The sequence below is a fragment of the Malania oleifera genome, chromosome 1 (assembly GCF_029873635.1).
Source record: "Malania oleifera isolate guangnan ecotype guangnan chromosome 1, ASM2987363v1, whole genome shotgun sequence".
Lineage (NCBI taxonomy): Eukaryota > Viridiplantae > Streptophyta > Magnoliopsida > Santalales > Ximeniaceae > Malania > Malania oleifera.
In genome coordinates this window covers 28,719,913-28,733,923 of record NC_080417.1, presented here as the reverse complement: position 1 = coordinate 28,733,923, position 14,011 = coordinate 28,719,913, and the positions used below count along the sequence as shown (strand labels likewise).

Sequence of the window (14,011 nt, the reverse complement as noted above, 5' to 3'; positions counted from 1 at the left end):
TTTACATCAAGACTGCAGTACAAAATATTCTAAACAGTGGCATTTAGACTAACAACTTTCATATCATCATCATCATCATCATCATATTCATTCTCAGTCTTAGGAATTCAAGTTGACCCTCAGTTTCATAGGGACATAATTTCCCTTAGAGACAATCCTCCGCACCTTCCAATCAGTATTTTGAAGGTAGATGCTCATCCTCTGTTTCCAAAAGGTGTAATTAACACCATTGAAAATAGGAGGTTATGTGGAAGATGGTCCCTCGGGGAAATGGGTCACGGAGCTATGAGCCATATGTGATCTTTTGCAAAATAATAGCTAGTCTATGCTACGTGGCTCTGATACCAATTGTTAACTTTACGGTAATCCCAAGAAGGGGGGGGGGGTGAATTGGCATTTTTAAAATTTAAGTCCTAGGTAAATCTCCTAACAGTAGTATATTCACAATCCTATGGATAATCTAGTACAAGTAATGTAAATCAATTGTAATATGTACCAGTAATTAAATAAAACAATCTAATTATCAATATAAGCACTAGAAAGCAGTAAGGTAAGAGTGACACGTAGAAATGTTATCGAGGTTCGGCCAATTGCCTACGTCCCCTCCTTGGCTAACAAGCACAAGGATTACCACTATAATTGCTCACTTAAACGGGTGAAGTGGCACCTAAACAAACCAGGTCAATTAGCACAGAATTGACCTCAACCTTTACAACCAATCCTTACCGGGTTGGATTACTGCCCCCTCAGGCCACACTTGGAAATACAACAATATTCTCTCAAACAGACGGTACAATGATTATGCTTTCATGTAAAGCATATATGTACCCAAATGAACACATTCACATACACATCAATGATATGGATATAGTGTAAGCTCAGTGATGCGAGTTTTTGTGCAATCAACACCCAATATAATATAATCAGTATGATGCTCAAGAGTGTTCAACACAAGCAATATCTTAGAATCTAAACAAAGTACTTCAATAGTAAATCAATATGCCAAGGATACGAATTAGATAATCAAATTAGTTCAAAAAAGTTTTCTTCAATATAATGCACAATACTAGTTTGAAAATATTTGTTTGTTTGAAAAATCTTTACACAACAAAAACCAAGCTATTGGACACTTGCAACAAGATGCAAGTATCCTAAGCTTCCTTGGTTTATCGAATAAACCTAAACTAAACTCCCTAATAAAAATATCTCAATCACAGAAACAATAGGAGTATTTAGCAAGATTTAGTAATCACAATCACAAAAAGAGAGCTCTCACAATCTTAGAATATATCAAAGGAATGGAAATTTGAGAGTATTTGGCCAAAAGCTGTATTTTCAAAAGAGAGGATATTTTGACTAATCTATTTGCTAATTATTGTCTAATCTTGCAAATGAACTTATAGCCAGGGGTAAAATTATAACTGGTTGGGACATGTTGGGAATAATTAAAAAAAGTTCCAAATGGTTAAAATGCAATTTTCCCAAATTAACCCTATTTTACCGTGGTTAAATTAATTTTAATCGGCCAAGGTTCGGGTGTCTGAACTGAGGTTCGGTCACTCGACAAGACTCAGTAATAAAATTCATTTAATTTAGTTTGATCGCCCGATTTTACGTTCAGAGACCTGAATCAAAGTCAGTAGCATTGTTTCGTGACTTTGGGTGCCCGATCCTATATTTAGTGGCCCGAATCCATATGTTCGGTTGCACGAGGTCCTTTTTGAACTAAAACTATCGGTCACCTGAGTTGGTGGACTGTCCCTTTCGAGGGGTTCGGGCGCCTGTGGAAGGTATGCATATTATTGATCGGTCGCCCGAGAGCCCTGGTCAACTATTGACTTTTCAACAGTTTGGGCGCTCGAAGAGTTTTGAACACCAGGGGTTCAGTTGCCCGAGCTCTCTAAAAATCTTGATATTTGTTCAATTTTAAGGCACAAATTTAACACTCCTATATATTAGATGATATGTGTGAGTGTTGGTACCTAAAGTGGTGCTATGGTCTTATTGAGCTTACTATATATCTTATATGCATGATGTGCAGGTAAGATAAATACAGACCACACCCTAAGTTACTATTACAGACCCAGGTAAGGCTTTTTAAGGCAAATTAGACTTCATGATAGTTATAGAAATTGACGTACGCATGAAAATACTGATGATTAATACTGGGAGTTTTGAGTTTCAGGATATTGAGTAGGAAATCCTACTAGGGTTAGGCTAAGATTTTAACGGGCTTTCTTAGTAGCCAGGTAAGGGAGTAAACTAAAACAGTTCTTTTCCATGCAAACTATTATTGATTATGAGTAGTTTTATTTTCAGAAGAACATATGATATATTCGTTTATTATGAATGAAATGTACGATTGGGAAAATACTGTTATGATGCTTAAAAAGTATATGTATGTATGAGATGTCAGAAAATTATGATTTAAAAATATGAAGTATGACTTTTAATAGAGCATGTGTGGCATGAATATTATTTTACGTGAAATGAGATAAAATATGAATGCTTTTACGAGTAAAACACATTTTCAGGTATTTTGGAAAGATGGGTTACGTTATATTGAGTTGACGAATATATGATAAATGAGACATTTTCAAATGTAAATACCTGAAATGTATTTGGCGCGAGGCCATATTTATGTTATCGGCACGAGGCCGTATTTATATGATTTTGACACGAGGCCATGTATTTATGCTATCAGCACGAGGCCGTATTGATATTATTGGCGCGAGGCCATATTTACTATGATTTTGGCACGAATGTGTGGCACCAGAATCGAAAAGTGCAATAACTTTAAATGAAAACATACTAACAGTACCTGTCACCACATTGCCGGCCGCCTCAGTGTCACCTGGCGTCAAAGCAAAAACTCTGGCTGCGGCCATATTCCTTTGTTGGCCTCCTCGTGGTGCCTGGTAACCTCCTCGTGCAGGTCTAGGAGCTGGAGTCGCACCAGTCTGTGTCGGACACTCTCTCATCATATGCCCTAACTCCCCGCACCTATAGCAGACACCTTGCCCGGCACGACACTCCCCTAGGTGTCTCTTCCCACAATATGGGCAAGCTGGAGAAGGCTACGCACCCTGGAAACCGCAATGCCCAGTCTCCTGTCTTCGATCTCTATAATAGCCACCTCTCTTCCATGTACCACGTCCACCCCCCTGCTGGGAACCAGAAGGTGTAGACCTCTTCTGCTGTCTCTGTTCCTTAGCCTCCAACTGATCACCAATCTCAGCTATAGTTGCCCGGTCCACTAGCTCAGCAAAATCCTACAACTTCAGAATCGATACCTGCTTATATATCTCCCTTCTCAAACCTCTCTCAAACTGTCGTACCTTCTTCGCCTCATCTAGAATAATGTACGGGGCGAAGCGAGATAGCTCAATGAACCTCGCCGCGTACTGCTGTACTGACAGCTGTCCCTGCTTCAAATTCAGGAACTCTACAATCTTAGCCTCCCTGGAAGAGGCTGGAAAATATCTGTCAAAGAAAATCTCCTTGAACCGCTCCCATGTCATTTCCACAGGAACAGTCCTCTGTTGCTCTAACAATCTCATCGCCGACCACCATCTCTCGGCCTCCCCAGTCAATCTATAGGTGGAAAACAACACCTTCTGCTCCTCTGAGCACTGCAGTACTGCAAATATCTTTTCCATCTCATGCACCCAATTCTCAGCGACTGCACGATCCATCCCTCCTGAGAAAACTGGAGGACTCATCTTAATAAATTTCTCAATCGTATAACCGTGGCCTACAGATGGACCACCTTGTTCTCTCGAACTCCTAGCAATTTCTTCCATAACCTGCTGTGCTACGCTGCGTAAGACGGCATCTGAATCACTACCCGCAGCGCCTGAGGGTCCAGCACCCTCACTCCCACTAGCGTGGGCACTATTTCCACCGAGATCCATCCTGAAAGAAGAAATAACTTAATCTCAAAACCTCTTTTCCTACGTGTATCTCCCAACTCATATAGTATATTTACCTAATTAACTTATCACTCCTGATCTTAATTCAAGGTTCAATCCTGCAACCTAGATACCCAACCCGACGATAGTTTACAATGAATTTCCTGAAATCGTCACCCCAGGAAAATCATACAAACCACCACGGAAGTCTTGCATCTAGACTACAAAACTAGACCTCAAATCCTCTTATCCTATACTCTGGTATTATTACTGCTGCATTCTAGAGTCTATAGAACCTAGTATCCTAGGCTCTGATACCAAATGTAACGTCCCTCAATTTATAAACATATAATGTCACATAATAGGTAAAATGGTCAACCCGAACTCGTGGATAGCGGGGACACCTGTCAAACACAGCGGAAAACCTAGCAGCAGTAAACGTAAAATCTCAAACATCCAATCATAAAATATAATACCAGAGCTTTCTATTAACATCAATGTACTGTTTATATGTATGATCTCCAAAAAGTCAAAACCTAGGACCATACAACAAAATCTCCTAGTCCTAGTTCGACGCTTACCCTTCTAGTAGGGAAGCACCAATCACTCAACGGCGGCCCTGACCCGCCGGTCTCTCTGGGTTTCCTGAAAAATATGTTAATGTTGGGGGTGAGACACTTCTCAGTAAGGGAAAGTAAACTAAATATAGCTGTGTGGCAACATGAATATTTAAAGTGCTTATACGTATACAGTACATTTCATAACTCTGGAAATAATCATAATATCATGCTGGATAATCATGTATTTTCATATTCCTTAATAAATCATAACATACATAAACATCTGTTATAACTCATAATACTGAAAATATACCCAGGATGAATAGCTAGCTAATGTCATGTATTACCCCCTATGACGGGTTGTGCAGCCCGAAGGAGGGACCCGACAATGGCTGGCCGACCACTGCCGAATCAAATATGTCTGTAAGTACGATGGACCCGCCATACCCTGGTTCGGACTGCCAGGTGGACGTCCACACTCTACTGAAAGCCACATCGACCATCCATCTCCCATCCCCTCGTGGGATGGTTAGCACTAATACTGCCTCGTGCCAAAATCTGATCTACCCATAGCTACGATACCGAGCTTCTGGTCTGAACTAAACTAACATCCTGGTTGTGATAACATAAAATACATGATCATACATAACATCATTACAGCCTCGCGCTGAAATCATACGTATGGCCTCGTGCCAAAATTTTAGTAAATATGGCCTCGCGCCAATAATATCAATACGGCCTCATGCTGATAGCATAAATACATGGCCTCGTGCCAAAATCATATAAATACGGCCTCGTGCCGATAACATAAATATGGCCTCGCGCCAAACACATTTCAGGTATTTACATTTGAAAATGACTCATTTATCATATATTCGTCAACTTAATATAACGTAACCCATCTTTCCAAAATACCTGAAAATGTGTTTTACTCGTAAAAGTATTCATATTTTATCTCATTTCATGTAAAATAATATTCATGCCACACATGCTCTATTAAAAGTCATACTTCATATTTTTAAATCATAATTTTCTGACATCTCATACATACATATACTTTTTAAGCATCATAGCAGTATTTTCTCAATCGTACATTTCATTCATAATAAACGAATATATCATATGTTCTTCTGAAAATAAAACTACTCATAATCAATAATAGTTTGCATGGAAAAGAACTGCTTTAGTTTACTCCCTTACCTGGCTACTGAGAAAGCCCCCTAAAATCTTAGCCTGACCCTCGTAGGATTTCCTACTTAATATCCTGAAACTCAAAACTCCCAGTATTAATCATCAGTATTTTCATGTGTACGTCAATTTCTATAACTACCATGAAGTCTAATTTGGCTTAAAAAGCCTTACCTCAATTTTGGGATGATTTCCAACTTCGTTTCCCCAATGATCTACTCCGGAAAACTTGTAGGGAATTTCTCCAGAAGCGTTGCGGTAGCCTCAGATCTTCGATCCGGCGTAAAACTAACCCAAAATCGAAGAGAGAGAGTGAGAGGGCCGAAGAGAAGAGAGAGGAGAGAGAGAGGAGCGTGAAAAATGAATAAACAATCGGATTTTTCATATTTATAGGCGGCGAAATTCGTCGATGAAATCCAGTCTTCATCGACGAAATTCAGTCGGCTCCAGAACCTCTCTCAGTAATTCTTCGTCGACGAAGCCCTGTATTCGTCGACGAAATCCTTTAAGCCTTCGTTGACGAAACCCTGTGTTCGTCGACGAAGCTTGGCAGCTTCCTTCTTTATTTTTGTTTCCATTCCCCTTTCTTTATTAGTTAAATTTCATTTAAAAATTCGGGTTGTTACACTCGGTACATGCCTTACATCACATATCATTCTTAAAACCCCACCATACATTTTGATTTTGACATTTCTAATATCAATTATTTTGCATGAAATATCATTTCTGAAAGTGAAGTAGTTATCCCAAGAGGGGGGGGGGTGAATTCGGTTATTAAAAATTTTAGTTCCTTTTATGGATTCTTGAATTACTTGTTTTATCAGCTTTATTAATTCAATCAATTTACAAACCAATACTAAACACACCACAAATTAAGAAAAACTTAACCAATCAATAACTCAAAATAACCAATCAAAAATACTCAATTAATCACAATTTGCAGCACTTGTGGAATTCAAGCTTTTAAAATTTTTTGCTTTAGCAGCCCTATAAATAATTGCAAGCCCTAAATTTGAATGAAATTATTTGCTCTCTCTTAATTAAGATTTTCGCAAACGATTAACCAACGTACTCCCTTTTGAGATTCTGCAAAGTGTTAATCATAACATACTTTTTTTTTATTAAGAGTCTTCTTTTAATTTCGATTTAGTACTCTGCAGCCTGCACTTAGCATACAACACAATACAATATATAAAGGTGCTGAAAATAAAGAGTAGGGAAAGAAGAACATCGAGATTTTTACAAGGTTCGACTTATACTTGTGTGATTAAGTTGGGAAAGATTTAATAAAAAGATTTGTAAAGAAGTTTTTTAAAAACTCAATTCACTCCCCTCTTGGAAGTACACCTTACTTCTTAGAACCGGTAAAAGATAAAATCTTATATCTTGCTTATTGCTTAAAGGCATTCATGACATATTTGGTATCTAAAATTCAATTTCTGTCATGAAATTTCTAAAACTTAAGGGCTATGTTGTTTCAATAATCTTCTTATCAAAGGAGAATTTTTTTATAGCCATTTTGTTGATGAAAAAAAGGGGGAAAAGGTTTTTGGAGCAAAATTCTTTTTATTCTCTATAACTTGTATCCTCTAACCTCGATCTTGAGGAGGCAGAATAGTAAATAATCATCGGCAGTAGTTCTTGAAATTAATAAGAGATTGCATAAACAAAATGGGTACTCATTGTGTTAATGTAGAATGAGAAAATAATAATGGCCTTTGTATCATTTCACTTTGCCTTTTTAACTGGATAATCTTTTCAAAGTCAATTTCAAATACAAAATGCACATTGAACCAAACTGAACTTAAATTCTAAACTTGAAAATCTTAAAATCTTCATTTTAAATATTCTTGAATTATATTGTCTATTATTTTGATGTATGCACATTGTTAGAGGGAGTTTTGCCAAGCAGACCTCATTTTGCTCCTATGTTTTTCATCATCAAAAAGAGAGATTATTTACTTTTTGAGTTTTATCTCGTTTTAATTATGACAAAACACAACATCGCATTTGTCCGTTGAATGTTTGAACATGTTTATATTCCCATAAGTACAAATGAAAGATGCAAAATGGAAGCCATGAAGCACTTACACGTTCACATCAATTGGCGTATTCCATGGACTATTAAAGAGCAGAAGTTTGAGGATTTTACATTTTTCAGTTTTAATAGTAATTAGGTTTTAATTGTGCATGCATTTCAACTGATATATATTGAAGCTCAAACATTGACCTTAGGAAACCCAAGATTTTAATGAAAAAATCTCTAGGGAATTCGGGCGACCAAATTCTCTATTCGGTCAAAATAAATTATATATTTTTACACAATGTTTAAGATATTTAGTAATTATTTAAATTAAAATGGCATGCCACATATATGATTTAAAAATTTCAGTCATAATTCGATAATTTAAAAAAAAGAAGAAGAAGATGTATTTGAAGTACAAGAAATTAAGACATGATTTTCAAAAACTACGAATCAAATTGTACCAATAAATTTAAAATAGCTCTCAAATAAAATGAACATATTTTAATTTTTTAAACAAAAAAAAATAAAATTATTCATATATATATATATATATATATATTAATATCTTAAGAATTAATACGAATTAATTAAATTCTCAAAACGCAAGCAATTAGTACTGCATAACCATATCATTTGAAGGTGTAGCAGGGGAGATAGGAGAGGCAAATTTCATTGACGTCGAGAGTCCAAGCATCCATGCCGTCGCCGGAGACGACGACTCTGCCGTCTGCGACATAGCCATGTAATTGGTGCATAAGGAATGGAGATCGCTTCCGTATTGGCCTCCGAGCATGTAGTCCCCCACGCACCCAATGCACTGCGCTGGCACCGTACGTTGTTGGTCTCCACCGCCAACCTCCAGCTCAAGCAGAAGCTGCTTCCGCCGCCACCCACCACCCTGGTCGTCGCCGCACCACTTGTGGCTATGCCGGCAACTACTAAGAACATAAGTAGTATACCTCTCCATTTTCCCCTCGCCATGGCCCAAAAAAGTGTTCGTTTTTAATATGAATTAGGAGCAATAAATAGCAGCATGAAGGATGGGGTTGAAATTTGGTGCAAGTACATAAAATATTAATAATATATTTAGTATGCTCAGTTGAATGACTAGTGTTCTTGGCCCTTGAGCTACTCTTCAACTTGACCACTTCTTTTCTTATACTTCTCCTTAAATCTCCCTCTTTGCTATGCTCGACCTTGGTAACCAATCCCTTTGGTTTATAGTCCTCTTTGTTGAGTCTCCTTCTAGCCTCACTTATCCTAAGAACTTTAGAAACTTCTTCATAACTTAGAGTGAATTTCCCCTAGAGAAGATAACAACATCAACACTCTTCATCTTCGTCTTTAATCCTCACATCCACATTGAAAAAATCACTAAGAATCTAATTGAATTCATTCATATGTTGATTTAGATCCCCCAACCTTGTGCATGTGAAGAAACATCAATGACTTATTCAAGAGCAATTTGTTAGTATTACTCTTCAACATATATAGACTCTCTAATTTTGTTCATAAATCCTTAGCAATTTTCTCCTCCAAAACATCAAATATGACAAAAATTTTCAAATAAGATCAGATAGTATTGGAACCAACTATTCAAATTCCATCCAATCATCTTTGTCCATCTTCTTGATCCAATTTCTCTCCTATCAGAGCCCTGTAACCTTCTATTCAACTAATAGATTGGTTAGCTGCATTTGTCATAGGTTGGTGTTTGCTTTACCATTGAATTTTTCGAATTTAGACTTCACCCTATTCATCCTTGTGATCAAGATGTAAACAATAGAAACCCTAGCACAAACTTGGTGTTTTGATACCAATTGTTGTGAAATTGCACCCTAAGGTTTTGCACGCGCGCGCACACGTACACACTACAAATGCGAAATAGATAAAATCAAAAGAGGGGAAAATAAAATGAATTAATGTAGCTCGACAGTGTGTCTATATCCACAAAACCCCTACGTAGTTTTCACTATATCATAAAACAAAATTTGTCTCAGAATTTCAACCCTTGGCTATAATATGTAAATATAGTTCAGTTAAAACTCCCAAAATATCCTCAATACTTCAAGTAGCCCCCCCCCCCCCCCCCCCCAAAGTGCACCCGTACTAGGCTTGGTTTTTGAGTCTTCCACTCGTAACAATTTTCAACTGGATAACTCTTTGGAATATAAGTCACTACTTAATAATAAAAATACACTTTAACATTCTTATTGAAGCAACGTGTCTAACATTTAGGAATGTTGATAGGGTCATGGTTTCATTTGTGCATGTAACCGTAGTTAGTTGAACTCACAACAAAAAAATGATGAATACATACTATTACCCACTCCCCCCCCCCCCTTCCTTTTCTACCTCTACGATTAATTATTTCATGTTTCATCTTTCGAGCATCTAATGTGAAAAATAATAAAAGAAATTATGTAACTAAATTTATCCAAGAATATAATCAAAGATGTTATCTAATTTTACTTCATAACAAGTTAGGCTTATACTTGATCTCTTGTTTTCATATACTATAAAACAAAATGAGCAAAATAAAATTACTTAGGCACGTGTAAATCTCCAATAAAAACATTCCACGACAAATCTTAGGCATCGGGGCTGATCTCCACTGATTGAGACATGCAAAGAAGAAATTCATTTGAAATAGTATTATGTATCTTAGTTCCTGTCGTACGCATAGGGGAAAATGCGCTTTCCCCCCCCCCCCCCCCCCCCCCCCCAAATCCTTCTCCTATGAAATAGAAAACCAAAAAACACAGAGGAAAACTAAGCCAAAAATATATATCATCATTGATTCATCAGTTACCCTCGGCTAGCAGTAACAATTTAAAGCAGTCCAAACTCCCCAGTACTCATATATATAGATGATCCATCCGGCGAGGAGTGAGTGAGTTAAAAAGCAAGTAGGGTAGGCCTCATTAGTGACCATTGTTAGGTGGCATCTATATATTTGACACTAAGGGTTAAAGCTGAGGCTTCGACCTGTGACATGGTCAACATTGTCAGGGGAAAAAAAATATGAATATATAATTCCGTGGTTATAAATTATCTTTAGTTGCATGGTATATAAATTGTACACTTGGACAATGTCTAGATTCTTTTCATTCATAAATATATCCTACACCAAAAAAATATATATATTTACTAACTTCCGAAGATAGATGCATTTTGTTTCATTTTTTTTTTCTTAAATTAAGCAAGATTTTTCAATCTTTGGCTATGTTCTTGCACATAATTTTATGTATACTATTATCATATTAATATGAAGTAAATAATATGAATCATTTTAGAGTACAATTTTTTATATTTTTTAATTGCATTAGTCAATTTTACTATTTGGGTCTTGAGAGATGTCTTAATAAAATATAGGATTAGGTATGGGTATAGGTAAGTATGCTGAGAACTTTTATCATTTTATTTTATATTATTTTATTTTATAAGTCGGAAATTTCAATCACCATCACGCCACTTTAAACACTATGGCGCGACACTAAATTTGAGAGATAAAAACCACCTCTTGATAATTCTCAACGGGATAAACTCTCAAGGAGAACACCTGATCCATCATATTATCAGGATGCTTTTCAAGTACCTTACTAAAGGAATGATGAAAATTAAAATAAAGAGACGAAATCATTCATCTATCTTTATAGAAAATTTTATCTTTTGTTTAACCTTGCTCGGATCTCACATTTTAAGACCAAACAAGGGTAATCAAGATGAAATTTCTCAAGTTTCATCAACTTCCTTGGTTCACATGCAGTCTCCCAAGTATAAAAATTCTCAGACAATCCAACATAAGGCAGAATTTTGCATGCACCCAAAAGATTATTTTTAATTTTTTAATTTTTTTTTGGGGGGATTGCAAGCCTTCAAACTCAGGAATATATATATATATATATATATATATATATATATATATATATATATATATATCCTCACAATTTTACAACTTCTCTATATAGACGCAATTTTGTTAGCCTGCAGACAAAAAGGAAAGCAATAATAAGTTGATTAGTAATTCCATGTTAAAGTCAATAAAACTACACACTGATTAATGCATTATATACATTAAAAAAAAAAGTAAACTACACACTGATTAAACAGCAAAGCGACAAAAATTTACATCGGATGATCACCATCTACATATATGCAAGCTAACTAATTTAAAATAATTAACAATACTTAATATATAATATAATATGATTAAATAATTACATATCATATAGATTAACCCATTCCATGCCGTGAATGTAATTATTATTCTCCGGCACGTAAAAAATACTCTCCATCCCCTCCACCCCAAGCTCCCCAATAAGAAAGTGTAGCGGGTCCACTCCGGCGACCCCCACCGCAGCGTCCACCGAGAGCGACGAAGTGCTGATGGGGCTGTCGTTGCTTACTGAAATTCCGCCGCCATCGCTGCCCCCAGTGGTGCTCCTCTCCTGCTGCATCCACGTCGATAGCCGCCCTATTTCCTTCTCAGCTTCGCCCAGCTTTTCCTTCAGCTTCAGTACCTGCAACACCCATTTAATTAGAGCCCTCAGATTGAGATCATCATCATCACAAATTCGCTACCGCAAATGGGATTATACGTTGCATTGGAAGTAATGTATAAATATAGAGATGGCACGCAGTCCCCTGTCAAAAGTTGGTTTCCAGCTACATATGTTCTTCTTTTTTTTACTTTTTTCACTTAGCATTTTTTTTTTTTTTAATATTTAAGGTGCCCAGTAGATTAAATAGATAGCTTAGCTTTCCATCATGCACCTGTCTGTTCAGAAATGATGGTACGGTGACCTGCTTTACGGGTGGATAAGAAGCTTTGGTTCTACTTAAAATGTTTATATTTTCAAGGCCAATAAAATATCAAAATAAACGCATATAAATTAGAAGAATAATTCCTAAAAATATATGCACATACACAAACAAAACCACAAAATATATAACATATTAATATATACGTACACTAAACATATACCATCAATTCTCAACACCAAACGCCCACCAAAATTTACCAGTTAAGTTTGTTGGGATGAGAAAATTACTGGACCGGCCTTATATATAGTTTCCCGCATTCGCAACTTCTTTACTCAAAAATAATAATATAAAACTAGAACTAAAGCTAGCTATATTAAATAATGAAAAAGATATCAAATGCTATGTGTTCAAGTGATCATAGTTAATTAGCGTATACTCAAAAAAGAAAAAAAGAAAAAACAGAGCTGAGAGAGAGATGTCAGAGAGTGCGTGCGTGCGTGTGTGTGTGTGTGTGTGTGTCTGAGAGAGAGAGAGAGAGAGAGAGAGAGAGAGAGAGAGAGGATAATTTAATTGAGAAATGAGACTGAGGAGTAGAGTAGTACCTCGGCTTCGAGGCAGCATTTGTCGAGGAGGACAGATTCATGGAGGGACTTCAACTTGTTGTACTCCTCTTCCAGCTTCTTGCTCTTCCAGCGGGCTCGCCGGTTCTGAAACCAGACGGAGACTTGGCGAGGGTCCATCCCCAGTTGGGAGGCAAGCCGATCCTTCCTCTCTGACTCCAGCTTATGCTCATTCCCGAAATTCATCTCCAGCATACTCACCTGTTCCTCGCTCAGTTTCCTCTTCCTCACACCACCCCCTCCACCTCCACCTCCTCCGCTGCCTTCTTCTCCTCCTCCTCCTCCTCCTCCTCCTCTACAATTTCTCTTCTTCCTCCTCCGCCGCGGCTTCACCTCCGCCGCCCCTCCTGTACACGTACGGAATCATTTACATATTACTGATATATACATGCACACATACCGTTAGAAGGAATTGAAGTTATTATATAATTACCCTGTTCCGCTGCGGCAGGTACCACTTGAGTACCACTGTATAAGCCAGAGTAGAGCTGAGAGATGAGCACCATTTGATCTTCATTCTCTCTCTCTCTCATTCTCTCTCTTTCTCTGTTTTCGTGGGAAAGGAAAGTCTTGGAGATGGGATGGGGGAGGTGGCTTGGTACTCACTCCAGTGTGACCTTGACTCTGGGGCTGCGAAGACTAACTATATAAGGGCGGGTTACGGAATAGCCCCTGGGTGTGGAGTAAATAGCAGGAAGGCCATGGGAGAACGTGAGCCGTTGGATTGGGAAAAGGCTGCCCGATTCGGTGAGACGTGACTAAGTTAATTTGGCAGGACGAGCGGAAGATGGAAATGGATGGATGGGGGTGAGTTGTGAGTGGCTGGGGTTGGGAAAACAGACCCCAATCACATGTTCACATGACCACCTTAAATAATAAAAGGTATTTTTGAAGATCCTATGGGTTCCTACTTATCCTCACCCAACCCTTCTTTGTAGC

At 37.5% G+C, this 14,011-nt stretch overlaps 1 protein-coding gene across 1 annotated transcript; it reads right to left on the bottom strand.

The window, feature by feature from the left end:
• Positions 1–11,742: 11,742 nt before the first annotated feature.
• LOC131167370 (homeobox-leucine zipper protein ATHB-40) lies at positions 11,743–13,692 on the bottom strand. Its single transcript, XM_058126165.1, has 3 exons — positions 13,506–13,692; positions 13,055–13,419; positions 11,743–12,208 (listed from the first exon to the last, which is right to left on the bottom strand). Exons 1-3 carry the CDS (start codon positions 13,603–13,605, stop codon positions 11,906–11,908), a joined length of 768 nt encoding a protein of 255 aa, XP_057982148.1. The 5' UTR covers positions 13,606–13,692; the 3' UTR covers positions 11,743–11,905.
• Between the last annotated feature and the right edge of the window lie 319 nt (positions 13,693–14,011).